The 23891-nt window shown below is 40.1% G+C and overlaps 1 protein-coding gene across 1 annotated transcript in view; it reads left to right on the top strand.

Moving 5' to 3' along the window:
- Positions 1-19215, top strand: part of ARHGEF38 (Rho guanine nucleotide exchange factor 38) — a 30991-nt gene extending 11776 nt beyond the window's left edge. Inside the window, exons 4-14 of the mRNA XM_026050859.1 lie at positions 1533-1680; positions 4516-4533; positions 8700-8899; positions 9350-9483; positions 11095-11199; positions 12281-12403; positions 14630-14950; positions 16521-16661; positions 17463-17661; positions 17805-18073; positions 18900-19215. Coding sequence (XP_025906644.1) covers positions 1533-1680; positions 4516-4533; positions 8700-8899; positions 9350-9483; positions 11095-11199; positions 12281-12403; positions 14630-14950; positions 16521-16661; positions 17463-17661; positions 17805-18073; positions 18900-19085 — 1844 coding nt within the window. The 3' untranslated portion in view covers positions 19086-19215. The remainder of the gene's footprint in view (positions 1-1532; positions 1681-4515; positions 4534-8699; positions 8900-9349; positions 9484-11094; positions 11200-12280; positions 12404-14629; positions 14951-16520; positions 16662-17462; positions 17662-17804; positions 18074-18899) is intronic.
- The last annotated feature ends 4676 nt before the right edge of the window (positions 19216-23891 follow it).

Below are 23891 nucleotides of genomic sequence, written 5' to 3'. Positions count from 1 at the left end.
GAAGCAGGTGCCCAGGGAGCAGGATCGCAGGGAAGCTTGCTGGAGATCCCATACAGCGCTGGAATCTTTATTCCCAGTTCCTGGGAACGCCGGGATGCAGGGTGTGTTTCCAGCAGTCAGCATTAGCATTCAGCAAGAGGCAGAGGAGACGGAGATGTGAGACAGCCAAAGAGCATCTGAGTATGGGATGCTGGTGCTTTTCTGACTGCGGCCCTACACTAACTAAAATGAACTTCCGCGGTCTCAGCTCAATCATTGTTGTTCCCTCATTCACACCTTGAAACCACCGTGCATGAGACAGCCCAGTTAACCTTCACTGCTAGGGGAAGAAAACCCCGAGCTGTGTTACTGTGGTAACTGACTCATTTTTCACTTTAAGACGGAGCAGTTCACTGCACCGTGTTGTGGAGCAGCCCGCTCTGGTCAGGATGAAACATGCAGGATGCCTGACAGCTCTGTGCTCGCCCCGCAAATGAACGGAGAGCACCCAATTAGTGGCAGTGCTTGGCTTTTAACTTTSATCAGCTTCGCTGTAACTCAACAGGAATGCTTCAAACACATCTGACTGGTTACCATACGCATGTAATTTTTCATAAGTGCTTCAGACAGTAGTTTTTCACTGTGGTGGCTGTTTATTAGATGCATTTGCAAGGATGTTGATCAGATATGGGTGTAAGAATGAGTATCTTGGCAAAAGGGGAAAAGCCTGCCTTTTCCAGTCACATAGTATTTCTCACATACACAGGCACCAGCACAGGAATTCTAGGCTTAGAGAATCAGGCACTAGAATTAAATATAAAGTGAGTGTAATACTACTTTAGTGCCTCTAAAAATCCCAACTGTTCTTTSAGGAAAGAAATGGTGTTGTAAGGGACTGGAGATGTAAATGTTTTTCYCCTTTCAGTTGTTTATAAACTGAAATAGTCTATTGAAATGGCTGTAACTGACTGTGGTTGTATTTAATTAGAGGACAAGTGGAGGCTGTTCCTCTGTCATGTGAAAAAACCCTCTAGTCTAGGCCATAACAACTGCCATTTCAGGATTCTGCAAAACAGATGATAAAAGTGAAATGGCTAATGGGAAATGGAGTCATTATTCCTGTGATAACTCATTTAAGTTCATTCAAGTTCAAAAAAAAGTCAAAAGGAAAATTAGCATGCTTAAAGCCTAGAACAAAAAATGCTCACACTTTAGGAGTTAAGCTGTGCTGGTTGATTTTCATAGAAGGGGCATTAAGCTGGGGCAGTGAATTAGGGGGCTGTGTGTGAAGGAGTGCAGCGTATGGAGATTTCCTCCCTTTTCCTGAGGGAGTTTTTGTGCATTAACACTGATATAATGCTGCCTGGCTACAACAAAGACAAGCAGCTGAGAAATACATGTAATAAATAATGCACATAAACACACCAGATCATTTCTGAGGAAAGTAAAGTGGAAACCAGCCTTTTTAGCTCACGGCTAATGTGGTGGAATAATAAAACTCCTTCTGAGACGCTGTTGTCTGGCTTGACACGCTTTGTTTTTCTCTTTAACAGGGGAAGTGTTCTTGCAGATTAAAGGCCCACTAGAAGACACATATAAAATCTACTGCTATCGGTACGATGATGCACACACCATGCTGGAATCCTATGAAAAGGATGAAGAACTGAAACAGCATTTAAGACACTGTGTACAGTCCTTAAAGTAAGATCTTTTCAAATGATGATTTCCATCCATAGTCAGTTGCCTGGCAGGGAACATTTTAAATGGATGTAGATGAAAGGTCTCCTGTAAATCCAGAGTTTTATGAGGCTTGCTGGGAGCTCTGGCTTATGCTGCTTTCATGAGAAGATGACAAGCCAGAGGCCATGATTAGATTTCTTTCTCTCTAAGACGGCCAAAAATAGCACAAGAAAGGTTTCTGTTCCCTTAGCTTCAGTGCCCCATACTGGCAAAAAAARTGCTGCATCATATAATGGGCTGCTGGGAGCACCTTGCCCAGCTCCTAGGAAACATCCTGCTCCCATTTTCAGCAATTCTATTGTTGGAATTAAAATAATACGCGATGGTGTTTCTGTGCCCCAGCTATAGGTCCCCAGGACAAGGAGTTATTGCAGTGCTGGATACCTGCAGATGAGGATTTCTGAAAGTGACTGGTGTTGAAGGAAGCTGTCATGTTCAGACAGCAAAAACGGCTTAGTTTCTTTGCCTCCGTCTCCAGCTCTGGATAAAAATCCTGGTGAGAACTGGAGTGCAGCAAAGTAATGGATCTTTCCTCCAGTGTAACTTCCCCTTGAATCCAGTCATGTGATCCATGAGACCCTTTCCAGAGAGAGCACTTCTCTTCCCCCCTGCAAATCCTCTTTCACCTTCATTTTCCTTGAAGCGCTGCATTTCAGATCAGAAGTCGACCTCTAGAAAGGGCCCCTGTTGCATGCTCCCAAGGAGATGTGTAAAACTATCAATTATTGGCATGTGCACCCATGACAGACATTTCTGCTACACTTAAGCTAATGACCAGTCTGTAGAGAGGTGTTAAGACTTAGGGCATAAGGAATATATCTGAATGAAATCTGGAAAAGCTACTAGAGAAACATATTAACAAATAAAACCAGAAGTATTTACTTAGAAGACCAGCTGTGTCAAAAATAAGGCTTCTTTGTAATAAGGCAACATGTCTGGTTATTAAATACCTAAGAAAGTACAAGTGCAGGATGCTACCCTGCTTTAGCAGGCTGTAAGTTRGAAGAAATAGATTTTCGACTTTCAAGCTAATGGATAGCCAGGYATCTTCCCTAAGGGGGTGTTTCACTTGCTGACTCCTACAATATTTTTTCCATCTAATCAAGAGAAGCTTCAGCTGTCATTCACTCATCCCCACTGCTGAGGCAAGAAACTGTGGAAGGAAATAAGGTTAAAAGATAGTGCCTGTAAGGGCAGAGGCTGCCGCTTCGATTCTAGAGCAGTAAGAGAAGCACCCGTTCCAGTATCACAGCTGGGATCTGTGAACAGAAAGGATATTTTCTGCTGAGCCATTGTAGCCTTGGCTAGCAGGAAGTGACAAAAACTACCTCACAATGAAGCCTTTATCTTGTTCTTTCCTATGAGCCTTTAAACCGGGAGGAGAGGGGAACCACCCACACACACACACAAACCATCAAAACCCCACCATTACATCTACTATGTATTTTTTCCCCRGTAGCTAAAAATTGCAGCCAATTGAAATGTTAAGCCTGAAAGTACACATTCAAATAGGGAGCTGTGGTTATCTAGACCTGTTACTACTTGTTAGAGAATACTTGTCTTAGGAGGAAATTCATGCAGCACCCTTCTCGAGTAAGTTACAGACTGTTTTCCATTGAGAGATAYAGTGTATTCAGGGACCACTGACTGCTACTCATGAGCAGTGTTTACTTCKTAAATATTGTTTCCCTTGGGAAGAATATTGTCACATTTTCAAAAAGGTGAAAAGGGCTGACTTTACTGTGGGCTTCTCTTCCTCAGCTAAACTGCACCTGCTGTGTTAAAAATGACTTCTGTATTGTGAGCATCTTGAGTGTGGCACTCTGCACATCTGTACAGGCAAATCAGGTTTAATTAGCCAGGCCCAGATTCCCATTCTTCCTGCTGACTGAGGCGAGAAATTCCTTCCCAAGATGTAGGTACCTGCCTTGGAAATGTGTGTAAAAACCAGATGCGCAGAATTCCCAGTTTCAGCAGCAATTATGGAAGCCGGGGATGTTGCTTGCTAGCTTGGCCAAAGAAATGCAGCTGGCAAAAATGAAAGGATAATGGCAACTACCTGCGCTGCTTTCAGTCTGAAGGAGCTTGGCCAACTATTATAAGGGCAGGGAGACACCACACGCACTCCCAGAGCTGACAGCACAGAAGCAATGAAAGCAGCTGCTTCAGACTCACACTCAGTCCTTGTGGACAAGGCAGGGGGGACATTTTGGTTCCCATGCATTTGGATCATCTTCTCTAAATTTAATCACACCATAAAGAYAGCTTTCTTTGTGCATATCTGAGTGTTTCCAAACTTGAGCTGTATCTCCCTGCTGTTTTCACTACGTATATAGGCTCTATTCAACTATAAAGAGGTTTCAGCTGAAACTGTATCATACAAAAAGAACTTAGCATAGCTATTGGATCTATATCCTAAAAGACTGAAACGATTCTTTCTCATTTAGATTTCTCATTTATATTTAAATAGAGGGAAGTGTTTATAAAGCCTAAGAATTACATGTTTTAACTGTATAAGAATAACATGTCTTAATACTGTTGGAAGGGTAAGTAAAGCCAGGTTCCTGACAGTCCTTTCTCATTTGGCCTGTCTTTTCAAAAAGATATAGGGCCAGATTCACTGGTGCCCTCTGGCCGTTTCGTGCAGTTGTGCTGACACACAGCAGCCATAAACCTCACTTAACTGGCCAGTTATGGCTGCTCGGTGTCACTGAAGTGGATCAGCAAATCCGGCCCATGATTGGTATATATCCTTTCAGGGGAAGCTAATATGTGTTCTTTTTTCTCCTTTTACAGAAAGATATACGACAAAGAGTAAGTACTATGCCTTTTTCAAGTGTAAAATAATATTTTAATTATTTTTATCTTAAATATACTTAAAACTGCATATTTGGAAATATTAAGAACACAAGCATTTTGTTTCAGCATAACCCATAGATTTCTCCAGGACATAAATGACAAAGGCTTCACTTTTAATTTCTGYAATTGACTGCTTTTCCAATTAGCACTGCACCAGCTTTGCAGCATCCTCCCAAACTTGTGCTTTGTGAAGCTATTTAATCTGCTTGCCAACCCATTAAGGGCCCCCTTATTATCACCTTGCTGTCTATTAGACCTGCCCAGGGAGTTCTGAGGTTCTCAGGGGCACTTCTCAAGAGCACAGTGAGGGCTTTGAAGTCCAGGAGTCCTGAAATCATTTTGTACAGGCCTCGGTAAACCTACTAAACATACATTAGGTTTGTATATAAAGCTATTTCTGAAGTGACAACTYTCTGTAGCCCCAAGCATAAGAGGTTCATCTTTCCCAGGATTTTCCTTCTGACAAAGGGCCTGGAAGAACATTAGAAGAGAACAAGTGTCTAATCACGCTTTGCCACAGTACTTGCCCAGTCTCCAGTGAGCTGTGGTTGAGGGACTTCTGAGCCAAATGTTGTCTCTTTGGAAAGCCTTAAAAGAGAGTTGAGTCCAAGGCTGCAGTTTCTGGACATCCAGCAGGTCAACATGATGGAAATGCAACAAATCCACAAGTTACCTGCACAGAGAGGCCAAAGAAAGGGTTAGCTGAACTGAAGAAAATGATTAAGTCCCAGGCAGAAATATTAAGAAAGAAAAGGCCATGTGTCCTTTCTGTGGGCAGGAGARGAACATCTGTAAGGTCGAAGAATTTGTCAATCTGTCAGTCACACATCAAAAAGGAGATCAGTGTAAAAATAATCTTGATCAATAAACAGGCACTGAAGGATTGCATTTTCAACCTCTAAAGATAGGGTTTTTGAGCTTCATGCAACACTAAGAAAGTGTTTTGGTTTAGGGTTTCAATAAAGAAAATCTTGGATCTTCTTTCTCAGAGACCTGGGGCTTTAAGGGGGATACAGATATGTAAAATATACCCATAAGATCATATAAGATAGCAACAGAGAAATAGCACAAGACTGCCTGCTCTGACTTTCATAACCCTATTCAGAAATAAATGTCCAGTTACTTCCTTCAAACACTTTTTCTAATAGAGTCTAGGATACAACTTGCTGCAATTACATGATTCCCTAACCAGAAAACTATCAAAAAAGTCACTCAGAAATGTCATCTCCCATGTGTAGAACTTGTGGAGTCTCGGCAGCTGCTGGGTAGGACTGTGCCTAAAAACTGACTTAATGCTGAACTAGGAAGTAGAGCGTAGCTCACCCTAACCCATCTGCAATGTCACTGGTCCCAGATCCTTTTACATTCAAGCATGTTAAAGAAAACAATTACATAAATACCAACGCTGCCCTTTGCTGTCAGCAGGATAGGTTAACTCCTGCCTGGATTTACAGCTGTGCAGCCTCTGAATTCCCTGGCTTTGCATGAGAACCATAAGGCAGGGTAAATTATTTCCCCTACGTGTTTTGTACTAAAATGGACTCGACTCACACCCAGTAAACCATAAAGCCCAAGTTTTTAAATCATCTTGCAAGCTACGGTGCATGTACAGCTCCCAAACTGCCAAGCAGAGTATGACACCAGGCTCAGCCCCAATATATCATACTGGCTCTCGTGTTCTACACTGGAAGTACCTGCGAGAGGAGGGGAGAATGTGAAACGGTATCAAACCACCTATCTCAGCATAGATTTCCACAACATGCTTTCTTAGGACTCTTTTTTTGTATTTGAGACCTTATTTTGTTGCGTGGAAGAAGAAACGGGATGTGTCGAAGCTCACTGCAGTTAACACAGCCACGTTTACTGCAGAGCCACAGAAATAATTTGCAACAGGATTAGTACAACTACTTACRGCCTAGAATACTTGCTAAACTCACGGTAAGACGGGGTGGCCGAGGTAGCAGTGCAAATGAATTAGCAACTTTATTTTCTGCATGATGGATGTCGCCAGCTGTTACACATCTGTTTCGGCTGCATGGCAAGGCCACGTCCTGCCAGGGTCCTGTCAGAAATGGGACTTATCTGGGGAGAGTCATTATCAGCAGATAGTCTTGCTGGGGACAATCAGATGAGTTGAACTTCGCAGCATTTAGTAGCCCCAGGGAGTCATTATCTTATAACAAACCTACTATCTTCCAGACCATATTGCTAGACTGTCATGCAGATATGTGAACAGAGGGCTGTTTATCACTTGGGCAGCTGTCCAAAGTGCAACTATATAAAGAGAAGACACTTGAAGACTTTTCCCATTCATGAGGCAGCTTTTATAGATTTGCATTCATGGGCCTTTTCAGAGAAAACAATAACAATTTAAGTTTTTTTTTCTCCCCTACATTATTGCTGCCAGAAACTGAAAGAAGGGAAAATAGCTCTCTATATTTAATGTAGGATACAGGGGAAGTGAGCAGTATTGAAATGAGGAGAAAGTTTAGAGACATCAAAAAGCCTTAAAAGGCATCTACTGTTAATTTTTTTTCCCATGCAGAACTTTTACGGATAATGGCTCTGCGAGAGAGATGGTTTAAATATGCAGATGCCTCTTTTCAAAGGCATTCAAATTGTCAGTTAATTAGTCAGCTGTAAGGATTGGCTCTTGTTATTTATATATACATACATCTATAAAAGTGGGAATGAAAGCCTTTTCCCCTTCTTTTACTCCTCCTGCTACACAGAACAATAGATAGCAGCCTGCAAAACCAAATGGTGCTTTTTGCACTTTCCTTCTATATTGTGTGATTTCCTTATCTTTCTACATTCAGAAATCCTTCTCCCTCTAGCATTATGGTGCCTGTACTCACTTTTGGCAACCCTTTTCTCTCCAAGATAGCCTTTTCAGGCATGCAAAGGGAAAGCTCTGGTCTGTGTTCCTGTGCTCTGGTCCTGCATTGCTGCCAGGAGTTCACTCTGAGTTTCCAAGGGGAGGTCTGTGGGTTGCCCACAGGTCACACCAGCGCTGGTAGCAGAGCATTTCCCAGTTTGCTCAGGAGGGTGCTCTCATAAGGAGGGGAAACAGATCCTTCTGGCACTGAGCTGCCAAGAAGCACAACGTGAGCTGCTGCTGCTGTTGTGTGGCTCAGCTTTGCAGCATTACAGAAGTAGTAGGGAGCAGGGCTAGTTTGAAGCTCCCCACTAACATTGAATTTTGTTATCTGTGGCCCAAGTACAAGAAAGTGTGTTTGTCCTCATCCTTACAGGTGGCAAAATTCAAAATTGTGCCACTGCAGCAGAACAGCTTTCCCCAGGCAAAGACYAAGTCACAGGCCGAGCGGCCGCCAGCCCCGACCGCAGGGCTTGGTCCCCTGGTGCTCCCTGCCTTGCCAGGGCCCTTTGGGGCTGGCAGCCCCAGGGAAGGAAGTGAAAATGCCCATGGACACGCCTGCCCTCTCTCTGTGTTTCCTTCCAGATTTGGAAGAACTGGTCTGCAAATTGCACAGCCTCTAACCATTAGATATAACCTACTGGAATGCAGTAGGGAAATACAGAAGGTAAAAGGGTCCCAGTGGCAAGGTAGGAGGCATTGTGAAGGATGCAGCAGCACACAGAGGCATCCCAGTTACTCATAGGATGAGACATTACAGTGTTGAAGGGCCATAACAGGATGTAATAGCCACTGCTTACACCCCCACTTACATGCATTTCTTAAACTTCCTGTTATTTGTTTTTTTTCCACCTACGTCTCCCTTCTTTGGTGTCATGGTATTTAAGTTGTGCCATATACACCCCCTCAGACTGAGTGGGACAATTTCAGAGGTAACGTCTAACCAATAGTCTGGCAAATTGCTGAAAATACAGAAAACTCAGAGCTGTCTCACTGAGGGGGTGAGAAGATGGTTTCATTTACAACTGCCCATGTTCCCTGACAGATGTGTCTTACTTTTGACATAAGTGGTAATTGCATCTCTATGACTCAGTGCAAAGTGGTGCTCTGGTTTTGGTATTTTGTGTGGCTGAAAGCTTAACTGAACAGTAGAAGCAGCAACAGCTTAAATAACTTGAAAACAATAAYGAAAAATTTTTGTCTAAAAGGAGTTTGTGACAATTTCTTTTTGTATAAATTACAGAGGAAAGCCAAATCTAATGGACATGGGWTCCCTGATGATCAAACCAGTACAACGGGTGATGAAATATCCACTGTTACTCTGTGAACTCCTGAATTCAACTCCTGCTTCTCACCCTGACCATAAGGCATTACAAGATGCCCTTTCTGCTATGAAGAACATTAATGTGAACATTAATGAATTCAAAAGGAGGAAAGACTTAGGTAAGAAAAAGGCATGAGATTAAAGAGAGTTTCAAGTTCAGTCATACTGCAGTTTTGGTGGGTGCTACTTAAGCTCTACGCTAAGCTTTACAAAAGTAAGTAAATGTCTTGATGCTGCATGTCCTCTACCAGCTATGTTATCTTACAGGGGCCACAGACTCCATAAAAAAATGAAAGACAAAATCCATGTATATCTATGTTCATCGGCAGTAATGCAGTTGTCCTAATAATTAGGACAGTAGTGATTTCTTACAGACTTGTCATTTGAAGCCTTAGTACTCTTCCCAAGACAAGGATTAATAACAAGGTTTTCATCATCTCAGGTATTTTCACATGAGATTACTGCAAGTGATATCAGTCACTTCATATGGCCTCAATGGCTTCATATTTGTATGGCCAACTCTGTGAACCTTGGGATATTATTTATGTTATGAAATTCTCTGTCTGCAGTACTGAAGTATAAGAGAAGTGATGATGATGAATCCCTTAAAGAAAAGTTCTCCCGACTGAATATTCACTCCATTAGCAAGAAGTCCAAGAGGGTCACCAGCCATCTGAAAATACTGACAGGAGGAGAGCCTCAGGTACCAACTCTCCCATTTGCATTGGCAGTTCTGGTTTTGCACATTTTCCCCTCTTCCCCCCTCCACCCCAATGATTAGAAATAGATTTGGGGTTTTGCTTTTCTGCATCATCCATAAAGTCACTTTCTGAATGATCAAAAAAGATCATTCTGAGTGAAAGAGAGAATAACCTAGTGTGTTTTATACCTTTCCTTTTGCATCTAAGTTTTTGTAACATCTTCAGAGAGGAAGTGACCAGCAGTTTTATGAAGCTCATGCTGAGATCAGCTGGCAATGAGTGGAGCTGGTGCTGATAACATGCTCAGTCCCTCAGTCTACACCATAACATTCAATCCTGAATTTACCATAGAAGATTGATAACACTTATTTTCTGATCAAAGCAATCTGTTTGCCTCTACATGTGTAACATGTAAAAGACTATAACTGTCAAAACAGGGACAAAGAACTTTGTCATAAATCCAGTGGGTGGCCCCAGATAAAATACTCCCTCATAGTTCTGAAGTAATTYGAAAGCTGTCAGGAAAAACTTTTTTACAAAGTCTTATATCTAAATCTCAAATAAAATCAACTAAAACTGACCTTGACAATGGTATCTGGTGCATCTCACTACACAAGACAGTTGATACAGTCACTTCTTTCTAGATGTGACCTTTCAAGATTTTTTTTTTTTTCCCTGTTTTGTTCTTGATCAGCGGTTTCCCCCCCCCTAGGCTGACGCAAACTACCCACATTCATTTTTCTATTCATTTATATGCACAGGGGAAATTCTGGTATTTTCCTTGTTTTTCCCACCAAACTCCATTACAAATAGGAACACAAAGTATAAGAGATTCAAATGTAGCTCCATGAGTGTAAGAAGAGTTAAGCCTTTTCTTCCCTTTATCAGTCTATTTTCTGTTGTTTAGATTAAAATACATATTTTTTCCAGCTTGCAAACTCCATTTGCAAACAGATGCAAATGGCTTTCAAAATAGGGCATATCTGCTAAAAGTTCAGCCCTCCACACCCTATGGAGACTGCGAAAGCTCACAGTTTATATCTGAGACACTGCAATGCTTACAGCAAAGCCACTGGAAACCCACCTTGATTTCTCATAGGTTTCAAAACAAAAGTAGTCAGGTAGAAACTTATTCACTGGGATTCTTCAGAGAGCAGAAAACCACCCCATTCCCAGCTAGGTGAGATGACCAGGCAAGAAAAGCAGGTCCTGCTCTAGAGGTAACAGCACCACCTGCAGCCCTCCTGAGAAATGGCCCCAGCAGCCACCAAAACCAGCACTCGGGGCCATGACAGTAGTGGTAGCTTTCTTTTTTACCAACATTTTCACAAATGGGACATTAGTCCAGAGCAAATGAAGGGATTTGCTGATACAGATGTGCTTAGTACCCTCCTGCCAAAACGCTTAGCAAAAAATAAGGTGGCTGTCATGTAGCCCCTCAACTTCTCTTAGAAGAAAGCTGGAATAGTTAGCTTGGGGAAAATTAGAGAATCTTTCTTGAAAAGGAGATGTTGAAGGAAAGTTTTAGATATTTCCGACAAAGTTCCAAGCCTTCCTTTCATTAGCAAGGCTCCTTCCTACTGCCAAAGTAAAGGTKCAAACATCTATTTTAGGTGAAAGATCAGACTTTTAATAAGGAAGAAAAGCTGTTTCGAAGTTTAGAAAAGACAGTGAAACTTTGCGTGAAGAACYTTTCATTCTTCTCACAGCATCTACAGGTAGGTACATGCTTTTATGAAATCTAGCCACAAACAAGATCCATAACCATTTCTGCCCACTCTGCACACTGGCTAGGGAGAAACAAATTAAGAGTAAGCAGGCCTATATGCATTACAGTTTGTAGCACACAAATTGTGCTTCTACTGCATTACTGAGTTCACAGCAAGGCCTCACCCATGCTGAGGGGAAGCACGTACTGCTTGTTCTCAAAGTGTGCAGAATTATGTTACAGCCATGTGAATTACCTTCTAAAACACATACTGGACTAAAGACTCCTTCCTTTATGCTCTGTGTTGAATCAGGGAATAGCATTACGTTTACAGAGTGATCAAAGTGCTGTATACATCCTCACTTTAATCTGCCTCTTGGAAAACATTGTTTTGCTTGTGACTTACCTGCTTTTCCCTCTTGTGGATGAGTTACCAGTTAGAATGCATGAGGTCCTTCAAACTGCAGGTTTGCTTAAGGAGGAGGTAAGAAGCAATCAGTTGAGCAGAGCTCATCCCAAACATACCTTGTTCTATTCAAGAAAGAAGTCCTGTGTACTCACCCAACAGAGTTGCTAACTGCAATGATGCTGACAGTTCATTATCCAAAGGGATGCACCCTTCATTAAGGTTGAAATTCACTCTAAGGGAAAAGTACCACTTCATTCCTTCTTAGTCCTCCAAAACAGGCCTGGGAGGCTGCATGAGTCTTGAGCTGGCTGCTTGCTGAAGCACAGCTAGCCTGCATTGGGAAGCTCAGTAGTTTCTGGGTTAATGTTCGTCTGAAAGAAAAAGTAACATTATCCTTAAATAGTTGGAAAATATTAGAAATAGTTGAAAAAAATGCAATATTGCCCCAGTAGACACACAATGATTAGAAACTGATACTGGGGCGGGGGTGGACTAGATGACCTCTGAGGTCCCTTCCAACCTTAAGCATTCTGTGATTCTATGGTTCTATGAACTAAACAGATATCACAAGTGGAAAGTATTTCTGATTTCTATCAATATTCTTACAGTGCCTAAATGAGTGAATACAGTATATTAAAGAAATCATACTACATTTTCATCTTYGTACTATCTTCTCATTTAGGATTCCATACATCTGGCTGCACAGAACATAATTGGGCTTCAAGAAATTTTGCAAGATAAAGAAAATGAAGTCAATGACAGTTCAATTAAACTGAACAACACTAGAAATCTCTGTGGAGACCTTGTAAGTTTATGCAATATCCAGTGTTGCAGTTACCTCTGTATGCGAAAAATGTATACGTGGGGAAGATTCAGGATAGAGGAGAACAAAGAAACAACCTTAGGAAGCCACAGGGAAAAGTTGGGGGAGGTTGARTTTCTACATGAAGTGAGAAAAAACTCAGTTTGGAGCAGAACTCTGCTTTTGCTAGGAGTTTTTAATCACTCACAGTTTTAGAATGGGTTTTGTGATTTTTGTTGTAYTCATGAGCTCCTAGAGTTAGCTCCTATTAGCTCCTATCTATAAAATTTCTCAGAAACAGACTTATATACAGCCTTTATAAAGGGAAAGCTTTCAAAATCTGGATATAGCTCAAATTTAAAAATCAATGAAAAACACTTAGATGTATTAGTTTTTGAAATAGCATCTTTCTTTCAAGGCCCAAGTAAACTATGATACTTGATTCTACTAGGCAAAAATAAAATCTATCTTTAAAATAAATAAAATCTATCTTTAAAACAGCACTTGCTGCTTCAACAGCTGCTCAAGCTGAACAAAAAGATTTTTTTTTTTATAGTTTTAGGCCTGTAGTGTCTAAGCTGCAGCTACTTTATCCTTTTCAAAAAAACCAAAAAATGGATCTCTAGCAAATCACRTATTTCCAGATAAGGATAGAGAAATAAGATGTTGCATTCTTTTCCTTTGAAGTTCCTGTATTTAACAAGAACCTTACAAATTAATCTTCAAAAAGACATTTTCTTTAAAATGAACGCATAAAAGCAGAAAAGCAATTCCTATATCTGCAATGGTAACGGCATCCAATATGGAAGACATCTTCCTCTGCAGAAACAGAAAAACAAAGAAACAACTTTGTACCTGTTACTGGCTCATGACCCAACTGKCATGAATGCCCATATACTTGCTTTAAACAAGCATGCATTTTAAATTGTAAACAATAGACTTCATTAGCCATTTTTATTTTTATTCATTTTCTTCATTTCAGTGTTATTGGATTTACAACTCTGGTTTATGTATAAGATTAAAAAATAAAATGTTTCTCCTAGCCTTGCATAATGAGCAGATGTTCTCAATGAAAATCCATGGTGTTTTCATCTTTTCCTGAAGAGATGTTGTTATCAATGGAGAACTCAAAGAGCCCAGTTTGCTGTATTATTCCCTTCATGCATCTGTTAATGACAACTTTCCTCCCCTCTTTTTAGGGACAGTTTCAGGGCTAAAAGCTGTAATAGCTCCTTTTCCACTAATCAGGAGCAACATTTTGAAGAAGTGTTTTCTTAATGTATCAAAAATTGCTTTACTACACACAACCTAGTTTTTCAAGTAGAAATAAAATGGAAACTACCTAGCCAGCACATATTCTGGGGGAGCACTTCTGGCTCCTCTGGTGTTACAGACAGGAGAGGAATGCCACCCACCACTTATTCTCAGACTTGGTCCTACAACAAGCCTTACCATGACAGAGTTTCACTCATCACAAGCTTGTGCTGTATTTGAACAAGTGACCTACAAGAGTAAAACTTCTCATGTGGTGTTCATCTGTTGAGACTAATGGAAAGATCTGGAAAATATTCTCTTTCACTCATTGCCTAATTTACTTATTACTGGAGATAAAGAGTTAAAATGAAATAAAAACAGGCACAGCATATTTTAATCAAGTGATTGCCCGCATGTTTGCAGAAACAGGGCTTGTTACAGCTGTTTCCGGAAAACAAACAAAAAAACAAGCGACAAAACCCCACAAGACTTTAATATCATTAAACAGAAAGAATGCCATTTACCAAGACCTTATTTTCTCTAGACTTTATCTTGAGATGATAATTATGGAAATCCCACTTTGACCAGTGTCACGTTATGAAGTTAGTAGCTGGCTCAGGCACTAAGCACCAGGATTTCACCTGCACACTGATTTCAGTTCTTGTAGTTCCCATGACCCCTTCACTAATCCTTGCCTCAGTTTTTCTCTAGTGATCATACACTGACAGCAGTACTGTAGGCTACATACTCCAAGGCACTGTTACGATTTCACTGTTACGATTTAAGATTCTTTTAACTTAATAAGCCTCCATTTTGCAGTGTTSTGAAGGAGTTTCCAGCTCATGCTAGACCCCCACTTGAGGCTGACAGCAATGCTTTGTGAAGTACTATTTGCAGCCTATGCAGCAATTTTACTATGCAGCAATTGAACCTCTTACTTCAAGTAAGATGGAAGTTTGCTTTTTACTTTTCCAGATGGTTCAACTGGACAAGCTCATTTTGGCTCCTCTCTCCGCACTACAGGCCTTGTTCCCAGGCCCACAAAAGCTCATCCAGAAGCGCTATGACAAGTTGTTGGACTATAACAGCTGCTTTCAGAGGTCAGCAGGAGAAGAGCTGGACCTAGCAAAGAAAGACTATGAGGCTCTAAATGCCCAGCTAGTTGAAGAACTTCAGATATTCAACCGAGCAGCCAAGAAGATTGTGTTGAGCTGCCTGCATCACTTCATTACGCTCCTCAGAGACATCATGTGTGCAGCACTGGAGTCCAGTTCTGCTGTGGTGGTGCCTGTTCCAGTAAGGGCAGTAGAAATGGATATAGCCATGTGTTTGTCTGTCTTTTCTGCGTGATTTGGCTGGAGATATTTGGAACATCCTTACAGGAAATCCTGTTATGTTTGTTTTTATACTTTGCAAACTTGGCATTTAAATTCTGCTCACCTTCAGCATTTTTACTAAGATGATCCTAACAGTGCCATTTCACCCACTGCAGTGATATTAATGGTGATAACATTACAGTAAAACAGAAAGGAGGCATTACCAACATTTTAGTCAAAACTTGTTTGGGTCTGCCACAAAGTCTATAACTGCAGAAAGAAATCCAAGAAAGTACATGAACACTTCAGCTACTGTTATGTCTGTAGAGTCACACAAAAGACTGCAGGGCAGAAGTGGGTTAGAAAATCTGATGTAATTCTACAATAAGCAAATTACTTTTAAACCCAAACATGTCACAGAAGCTACTGCAAGCTCTGAAGACATTAAGAGAAAGTTTCGATCATTTTGCTGATGTAATCAATAGCACCAAATGTGCGTCTGAGATGCTGAGGAGTTAGTTCCTCCAGCCAACTTACACTCTGCACTGTGATCATGATGTTAAGAGTCTCATTAAGAAATTCTATACTAAATTGTGTGGGGAAAAAACCCACAAAATCTCAATTTTGCTGTAGTTTTCCCTGGAAGAGCTGAATACTAAAAAACAGAGCAGTGAGGCTGCCTCCACAACTATAAGCCCACTCACCTGAAGTAGAGCCTGTTTAGGTGACTGCGACTGGACAAGACACTACATACCACATTTGGAGCACTCCTTTCTGGTAGGGGGTTGAACACAACACATCCTAGTCACTTGTAGCTGAAAAAATTGAGAAAGCAAGGTCAGAATCAAAACAGAGCTATACAATTTTAAAATGAGAAAAAAAGGTTTTCTTGCATTAAGAATCTGCATCCTTATAAACTGTATGCTACATATGGTATTACACATTACAGTATGGAAAAAGGTTGTTTTGGAAGCTGTTGCATCAAGCATTGTTGTAGTGGAAGTTGCTTATATATATTTATATCAGCAGATAACATGTAGGGTTAGGTACAGGCTACAAACATTTATCTAATGCCACAGACAGAGCTTCAACTAACCCAGCTATCCCAGACCTGGTAGCAGTGCAGTTTCATGAACACACAGCTGTGAGGGTAATTACCTGAAGTTTTACAGCACATTGGCCACTCTGCAGTAAGTGCTATGATGCACATTTGCACATTTGACTCAAGCATAAGCACAAGGCTGCTCATTTTCATCATTTCTTGCTGTTCATCACTATTTTAATCACTGTTTCATTTCATAATTTTAAATACTGCTGGGAATACATTTTAATGATTTAAGCTGTTTTTAAATCTAACAGCAATCATTATATATATTCTTAATAAGGATCTTTCACTTTGCTGTTCATATCTAGTGCAATATGGGCTCTCCAGGAAATAACAGTAACTTGACAGATATCCTCATCCCCTGTATTCAGCCCCCAACACCAAATCTGCTGTCTGAAATCTTAGCCCCTTGTCCTTGAGATCTAACCCACCTTTGTGTTTGCAGCTGTCTTCCTCAAGCATCTGTGAAGTACAAAACCAGTTGATGGAGGAGGTTCACAAGATGAGTTTTGTAAAAGAAAACAGCAGTGCAACCTTTATTGAGAGAAAATTGAGCCTGGAGAAAAAGAAGCCTATCTCAATTCCGGTGTGTCACACTTAAATTGTGTATGAAGCATCCTCTTTTGATCACTCCTGGAACAAATCTGCTTTTATGCCAACTAGAGGCTTGCACTGTGTCCCTTCAGTGGGAAYCTGAAGTGGGTTTTTGGAATGAAGCTTTTCCATTCACTGTTAGTTTCTGAAGGTTTTCCTATCTTTTTYATGTTAATATCTTGAAATCTCTGTCACTCCTTAGGTCTTGAAGCTCATTAACTGTACATACAAAGTTTAGGTGCTTCTCTTTAAATATTCTTATTGAGCATCTTCATGTACTTCTTTCAGCTGTAGTTCTTTGTGTGTATATTTATATACACATAAATACACACAYAGCCAGATCAGAAAATCCACCAGGCAATATGCATGTACCTAGTTCCCCATCTGATGAGACACTTCCAAAGCTTTAGTTTATAGCTCAATTAAAACAACCTAGGTGCAGATTCAGTGGAGAAGCCAAGGAAACTCTAGATTCCTTTTAGCACCAATAAGGCACAGATGCTCTTGCTCCTGTTACATGTTATGAKCACACTGATAGGCAGCACCTCCTGCTCTGCCCTCTAAGCAACCTGTGACTGGATGCATTTTAAGTGGTTAACAGCATCTCACACTTGCAAAGTAATTTTATACAAAGACCACCATTCAGAGACTACCATTTTTTTTTCCTCTTTAAATAATTCCTTGATCTGYATATAAATACAGGGCCTACAGACTGGTATATACTGCATGTGACTATTATACCCCCTTTATGCTCTAGAAATGGCCTCAGACTGAAAATTTTTATTCTTTTCAGCTCGAAACCCCACATCAAACAGAAGAGCACAGGTCCAAGCTGTTATCTACATACAGCACAGAGCTGCTGTATCAAGCTAAGCGCAAATGCAATGCCACACAGGAATATGATATTGATTTACACGAAGGAGAGCTGGTGGCTGTTGTGGAGCAAAAGGATCCCTTTGGCAGTACAAGCAGATGGCTGGTTGACACAGGGAGTAAGTTACCTGCACAAACATCCCCATAACATTCTCTTAAGGCTACTGACTTCTTTCCATTCTGGTCCCACCTGTTTGCCTTTCAGACACCTGCATAAAATGGCTGGTTTTAAGATATATTTTTCTCTTATTCTAATATCTAGTCCTTAAAGGGTATGTGTATTCCTCCTTCCTGAAGCCTTACAATCCAGCCAAGGTGCAGAAGGAYGTAACAGAAAACAGCTTTCATGATGATGATTTTGATAACATCAGCCTCTTTGTCTCCTCACGGCCCTCCACTGACAGCAGTATAAGTAGTCCAGGACACAGTACAAGTGACAGCAACTCCAACTCATCTCCTACTGCCTTCTCCCCAAATCCCACAACTAGTGGGCCAGAAGTTGATGGTATTCAAGATGGGGATGATCAGCAGGTAAGGGTGATGTATGCTGTGGTTGTCTTTTCTGTTTCAAATCCAAAATTACACTGCTTAGAATTTAAAAGGCTTCCCATTTATATCATAATGCTTCCGCTAAACTCTCAGCATGACAAGGAACATCCCACATCTCATTATCTTCTGTTCTGCTTTGGGTTTCTTAAATAGCTACAAGGTGGGAAAAAGTCAGTTAAAAATGTGAGTTACAGCTCTATCACAGGACAGCAGGTGCACCTTACCTGACATAGATAGAATACCTCAAGGCTCTCCTATGGAGTGCAGGCCTCAGAAATACTTAAGTTCTGGGTTTTTCCACTTACCATTGATGAGAAAGCTGAGGCAATGCTGATTAGTAAAGCACAGAGGTAACCCGTGTTTTTACTACTTCCAAGTGAAATTATTCCAAATAAGATTTTTGGCTCTGAGAAGATGATTTGAGGGATTTGTTAGCAGTTGCCATGTTAAGTACAGGCACTTTACAAAAGGTGGTTCTCATTGATCAAACCTTGCTGTAAATGCTCTGATCAAAATTGCTGACATCTGATGCGAATTAAAAATCTTAACCTGGTGTGYGCTCTTCAGATGGTGCCACAGAGACTGGTTTGTTTCTTCCCATAGACAAATATTCAAATTTTTGCCAACTTTTTTTTACCTTTGTTTCCCCCGGCCCTGTTATTCATACTCTGTGCAGCCATTGTAGACTAATTACACACTGGTTTGTATATATTACACATTGTATGCACTTAATTTGTACAAATATAAAAGAATAATTTAAAATGCAGTTACATTTCTGAATCCAGAAACATTTGTCTTTCCCTTTCAGACATTTTATGCTGTTTATGCATTTCAAGCAAGAAATGATCAGGAACTCAGTCTTCAGGAGTATCAGAGGGTCAGGATACTTCGTTTTTCTGACCTGAGTGGCAATAAAGAATGGTGGCTAGCAGAAGCCAAAGGTCAGAAAGGATATGTACCATCTAATTACCTTGGGAAGATGACATACGCTTAGGAACAGAAAGGTCCATTGAGCCAGTTCCTCTGAAGGAGAGAGAATAATAATCTATTATAGTTTGCAGCAAGGCAAACTCACAGGTGAGTGACAGAAGCCACAATATGAAGTACAGCCCAGAGATGATATTGAGATCTTCTATTCTCCAAAAGCCATCACCTTGTCAAGACCTGAGGGACAAAACATTTAACAGGAAGACTGATTCTGATTAATGTCCTGAAGAGCTTGCTTTTTCATTACCYCATAATTTTCTTTTGTCAAAGTGTCCTACATCAAAAGTCAACATACAAATACAAGTCACATCTAAATTTATGCTTTTCTTGAATGTTATTTGCTAAATACCATGGAAGATGAAAGAAGCTAACCTTGAAGAAGGATAGCCTCTATCTTCAGGGATTCTGTAGTTCAGACTGAATTTTCATGAACTACCACCTTAATCAACACAGACCCTTCTCAGAACTTGAGCTTTTGGCTGTCTCATCTTCAGCCACTTTTGCAATGAACCTTTTTCCTCTGGACTGTAAAAAAGGGTTTCATTTTTGTAAGGAACATTTTCCAGACTATAACTTAAAACATATAGACTATGTTGACACCAATGACTAGTCTCATGGAAAGAACAAGTTTAATACTGAAATGCACAAGGATGCTGGGATGCCAYAAACAAGGTACTATGAAAAACAGAAGTTTAATATATAAAAAATTACACAGCTATTTGATATCACAGGAAAGTCTGTAGCAATATGAATGTGCATCAGGATTGCAAAATGTTTCCACACTAACAGCTTTATATTGCAGGATCTGCTACTGAAGGAACTTAGGTTTCCCAAGACTAATAGCCCATGCTTTAAAATAACAAAGTGCTATTCCATGAATATTTACTGCCTATCTGATTCCTTAGGTCAGATACAAATTTATTCCTAGAGATACCTGTAAGAACACTAAAGTATCTTCAAAACTGTTTAAGTTAATTTTAAATTAGCTCACACTATCTTCAATGAGCATGGGAAAGTATAGAAGATAAAATATACAGTATCAGGGATTAGTCATTTAGGTTTGCTGACTATAGTGATCTTTAGGATGGGCCAGTGCACCACATTTAAGCTACACTAAATAGAGGCCCAGCACCATATTGCTGCTGTTGCCATTGATAATCAACTGTGATGAAATTAGTTGAACAACATCTTGGACCTCTAATGATGAATGAGGACCTTTTTGTGCTAAACAGTGCTAAAGACAAAAAGGTTATGCTTGAAGCAGTTGGTGCAGGTGAAATACAAGCAGCTTATACACACGACAGGTATTTTCTGCATAGCTGCATAATTCCTTATCACCAGCTGACCGTTAAAGTGACAATGCTATAATAGATGTGTGGGGAAAGGTTGTTCATCAAGGGCAAGGGCATGCTCTAAAGCTGTTGGCTGTTAAGTTTCTACCTCACATTGCTCAAGTAAGGGGTATGAAAATTAAATGATTGAAGTCTTTACCAAAATGTAGTAAAAGTAACTGGCCAACGAATGAGAGCAGTTAAGGAGCTAATGCAAGTAGAGTTTTGCTACACTAATGAATCCAGTTTCATTTTAAGTGTAGGTKAGGTTCCTGAGTTTACTCAAGTGATGAACGCAGTGAAAGAGATGCAGTCCAGACATTTGCGCTGGATTAAATCATATGAAAAGCTTTTAAACTCAGATGATCATCCAGAAATTGGTGTGCAAATCTCTCAAGTACTACAATCCAATGAGCAGTCCCAATAGCTACCACACTGCTTTCTTTAATTGTACACAAGCTTGGGCACTTAAATCTTGTGATTTCCCTGAGCAAGCAAGTTCCCACCCCTTTTATCCATAACTCAAATTGTTATTACAAATAACTTTGCTGCTAGGTTAAGTGAAGAAAAGTCACTGGGGTTGGGTAATCAGCTCAGATGAAGGGACAGCAAGATTAGAACTGACCCTACCCTATTTATACTACTTTGGCTTTTATACTTGAAAATTAAGGGAAGGAGGAACACAGGATATTTCCAACATGTCTTAACATTTCAGAATATTTTATTTGGATGCAATCCATACTTTGCATTAGTTATAAGTTTTAGAAATGACTAAATTGGTTTGAGGCAGATATTGTAATTAAGATACTAATTAAGGGCTGGAGTCAAAAATCCTGAAGTCTTAGCTCTGAGTGCTCATCTTGAGTCATACAGAGGGCCCTGATTTTGACAGAGCACTGTATGTGTTCCCTATGAAAACTCAGGCTCTATGAAGGTATCTCAGTATTCCAATGCTGCTCTCCTGATACAAGGAATGAAGGAGAGAACAAAGGAGCTGGCCACCAAATTCCATAGAATTTCTGGGAAATTTGTAGACTAAGAGGATGCAACTTTCCAGTCTATGGATAAGGCCTATAATTTTTATACTTTGGAAAAGGGTATGACTTCCTATGCTCATAAGAAACTTGGAAGTCAAAGAATACTTTGTTAGTCTTATATTAAACATAAATTTAAATTTTCAGCTGTTATAATTTTATGAGATTACATATTGCAAGCTTTTATCTGTGAAACRCATGAATGAAAACTATAATTTATAAAAATGAAGGAAAGCTCTTAGAATCTAAAGCCTGCCTATATTAAGGAGACTTAMAAAAATTCAGATTAGACCTGGTCAGACACATCACTCAATGCTTTAAATGCTAGAAACTCCACTCTTAGGATCCAGAAATTGTTAWACTATGCAACATTTTCATCATTGTTTCCTTTATGTAGAGAAGATTTCAGCACTAAATTTTCTTCCTATTAATGACAAAACTAATTTATTTTGACTGAAGCTGTGACAGGCTGAGGTCTAATAGACCAATCAYGCATATATTCAAATATGAATTTTACTGACTTGAATCACTGAGGCAATAAGCTTTCAAAAACATTTCTGAGATGGGCTGCATTTGAACTAAAGTATTTCTTCCTTCAGGGAATCTATTTAGTGTTGCCATTGATTTCTGTGCAATAAACTGGAATCCAGTAAGTGCCTGAGCCCAAGCAGGGCAATGTCAGCCTGTGATCTTTGGCAGCTCTGTGCTGCASCACGTTCCCTCTTCTTGGAGGGTACCCGTAAACCTTTACCGAGGACCCACCTTTGACACAGGTTGAGGACTGATCCTTTTGGCTTTGCATCTTAGGAGGCTTCACTGAATAGYTGCTTCAAATGCTGAAGAAAACTGTTATTCTGAAACACCTTGTAAAAATGCAGGTATGTGAAACAGACCTCACCTCATGCCTTTGATTACAGTCTAGTAATGACAAAGCTGATGCCTGGTGCTCTATTACTGATAATTCCTTATAGTTTGTTCAGAAATTGTGAAAATTCTTTTAAATTATTTTAATAAAACTCTAATTTTTGTACGCTTGTCTTTTTATAAGAGACACAAGGGTTTATAYGCTTTTTAACACTGGTTATCAATTGTAAAAGTCATTACAAAATGAACAGAACAAGAGAAATGGACAGTTGCCTCAGAACAGAGCATAGTTTACATCCTAGATTAGATTCAAATATCAAAACTTGTTATCAAAACACTGAGCAAGTTTGAAAATCCACGTCAAGGCTCTACATGGCAGGTCAGCTCTTCTCTCCCCTAGCTGCACTTGCAGCTGTAACCATTACTGCTCCCTCCCATCTATTCTGCCATTTGTAATGAAGTTTCTTACTAGTTTATTACAGAACTTTGGGCTAGATTCCAGCTCTTCCCCTTACATCCAGACACCAGCAGCATCCCCTAAGCCTAGGGGATTTAATGGAACACATTTAACAGAAGCTTTTAATGGAACACAAGGGTTATATCCTCAATACTAAGGATATCACAATTTGCACATGGATGAAGAACATCATATTTAAGTGGAAGGAAAATATTGTCATACCAGTTTATAAAAAGGATAAGAAACACTAGGTGACTACTTTTTATAATAAGTCACAGAACAACCCGAACTGGAGACAGAAAGCCAGACTATTTSCAAGTCATCTTTCCTATATCCAAGGCACAAGCATCATTCCAATGCCTTCATTCTTTCTGCTGTACACTGGATTCTTCAGTGTRMAAAATGAATTCAGGGTGCCTCCCACAAGAAAACAGTTGTTAATTCTACCCTAACTTCAAAGCAGAAAAYATCCATTCCCTTGGATCTGTTCAAGCAAAACACTGTTTAAAAGAATAGGTCTATGCTTTAAATCCTTCCTGATACAATACTTCAGAGAACCACAATCCTAACTGATTTTTATASCAAAACAAGGAGACTTTATATTTCATTCAGAAAGCCAGTAAAGGTACAGGAGAAAAGTCTTTTGCTCATAAGTTGCAGCTTATGAGCAAAAGATTTTGCTAGAATAACAATATCAAACACTATCTCAACTTCACCTTAGAGAGAAGACAAGTATAACACAAGGTGTTTTACCCCCCAAATGAACAGGGGATAAGCTACATTCAACTTCYAGTAGATTTCTAGAGGAAAAAACATCTAGAGAACCTTGAACTGGGTCTCAAATTCTAGGTGGGACAGCTACCAGAATCTGGAAGTGAAGAGCATCAGTTACTGCCTGCTTTGTTCTCTCCATACATGATACCCACAAGCCAACTGCGGAGTTCAAATGCAGGCTCCCAGGTAGAACTATCCATACATTGAGGCACAACTCRGGTACTTCTGTATCTTCCTAGGGGAAGCAGACTTTACTGCTGGAACAAATACCCTTAAATGCTAGCTCTGAATTCATCTGCGTGCTCCGCTTCAGAGTATAGGCAATACTTCACATCAACAGAAAAGAAAAAATA

The sequence above is a fragment of the Nothoprocta perdicaria genome, unplaced genomic scaffold, assembly GCF_003342845.1.
Source record: "Nothoprocta perdicaria isolate Ctin4 unplaced genomic scaffold, notPer1 scaffold_71, whole genome shotgun sequence".
Lineage (NCBI taxonomy): Eukaryota > Metazoa > Chordata > Aves > Tinamiformes > Tinamidae > Nothoprocta > Nothoprocta perdicaria.
The sequence above is the reverse complement of the archived record's forward strand: the minus strand, read 5'-3'. Positions and strand labels throughout refer to the sequence as shown.